The sequence below is a fragment of the Neopelma chrysocephalum genome, unplaced genomic scaffold (genome assembly GCF_003984885.1).
Source record: "Neopelma chrysocephalum unplaced genomic scaffold, ASM398488v2 Primary Assembly neopelma1_54013, whole genome shotgun sequence".
Classification (NCBI taxonomy): Eukaryota; Metazoa; Chordata; class Aves; order Passeriformes; family Pipridae; genus Neopelma; species Neopelma chrysocephalum.
The window spans coordinates 1-1,141 of NW_020902798.1; the positions used below are offsets into that span (position 1 = coordinate 1).

At 60.6% G+C, this 1,141-nt stretch overlaps 1 protein-coding gene across 1 annotated transcript; it reads right to left on the minus strand.

Annotated features, from left to right (window-relative positions):
• Positions 1 to 212: 212 nt before the first annotated feature.
• On the minus strand, positions 213 to 1,136 carry LOC113979161 (zinc finger protein 239-like; the record flags this gene model as incomplete). Its single annotated transcript, XM_027706631.1, has 1 exon — positions 213 to 1,136. A coding segment is annotated over one exon (924 nt), but the record flags the coding sequence as incomplete, so codon positions are not given.
• Between the last annotated feature and the right edge of the window lie 5 nt (positions 1,137 to 1,141).

Consider the following 1,141-nt stretch of genomic DNA (forward strand, 5'->3'; position numbering starts at 1 on the left):
TCCCCAGCCAAGGCAGGAATCTCCACACACCCCCCAAGAAGGGTTCTCTTGGAAGAACCTGCCCCTGGGAAAGGGGACTGCCCCTCTCTGGTAGAAAGGAATGGACTGACAGTCGCTGGACTCCAGGGGTTGCCTCATCATCAGGGGCTTCATTCGGGGTGGAAGCAGCGGCCGAAGCTCTTCCCGCAGTCGGGGCACTGGTAGGGCTTCCCTTACTGGTGGGTCCGTTGGTGTTGGGTCAAGTTACAGCTCTGGGTGAAGCTCCTCCCACACTCCCCACACTTGTAGGGCCTCTCTCCGGTGTGGATGCGCCGGTGGGTGATGAGGGTGGAGTTCCGGTTGAAGCTCTTCCCACAGTCGGTGCAGCGGAAGGGCCTCTCATCCGTGTGTGTCCGCTGGTGCAGGAGGAGATGTGAGCTGGTCTGAAATCTCTTCCCACATTCCAAGCACATGTAGAGCCGTTCCCCAGTGTGGACGCGCTGGTGAGCATGGAGATGGGAGCTGTTCATGAAGCTCTTCCCACATTCTCCACATGTGTAGGGACGTGCCCCTGTGTGTATGCGCTGGTGGGCATGAAGGTCGGAGCTGCTCCTGAAGCTCTTCCCACATTCCCCACACTTGTAGGGCCGTTCCCCAGTGTGGATGCGCTGGTGGGTGAGGAGGGTGGAGTTGTGCTTGAAGCTCTTCCCACATTCCCCACACGAGTAGGGCCGTTCCTCACGGTGGATATGCTGGTGTCGGATCAGGTGGGACTTCTGGCTGAAGCTCTTCCCACATTCCCCACACGTGTAGGGACGTTCCCCAGTGTGGATGCGCTGGTGGCTGAGGAGGTGGGAGCTCTTCCTGAAGCTCTTCCCACATTCCAAGCACTTGAAGGGCTTCTGCCTGCTGGGAGGCTGCTCAGGGACCACCAGGTCAGAGCTCTGCCTCAAGCTCCAGCCGCTTTCCCGGCACAGGTTGGGTCTTTCCTCCTCAGAGCACCCTGGGCTGGCTTTGGAGCCCCTCCTGTGGGGGGATCTCCGGCCCTTTTCCTCCCTGTTGCCTTCCTGCACCGTGGAGCCCTTCAAAACGGCCTCTCCCACCAGCTTCTCACAGGGGGATTTGTCCTCCGGGCTCTCCGTCCTCAGCTCGGGGCCTGGGG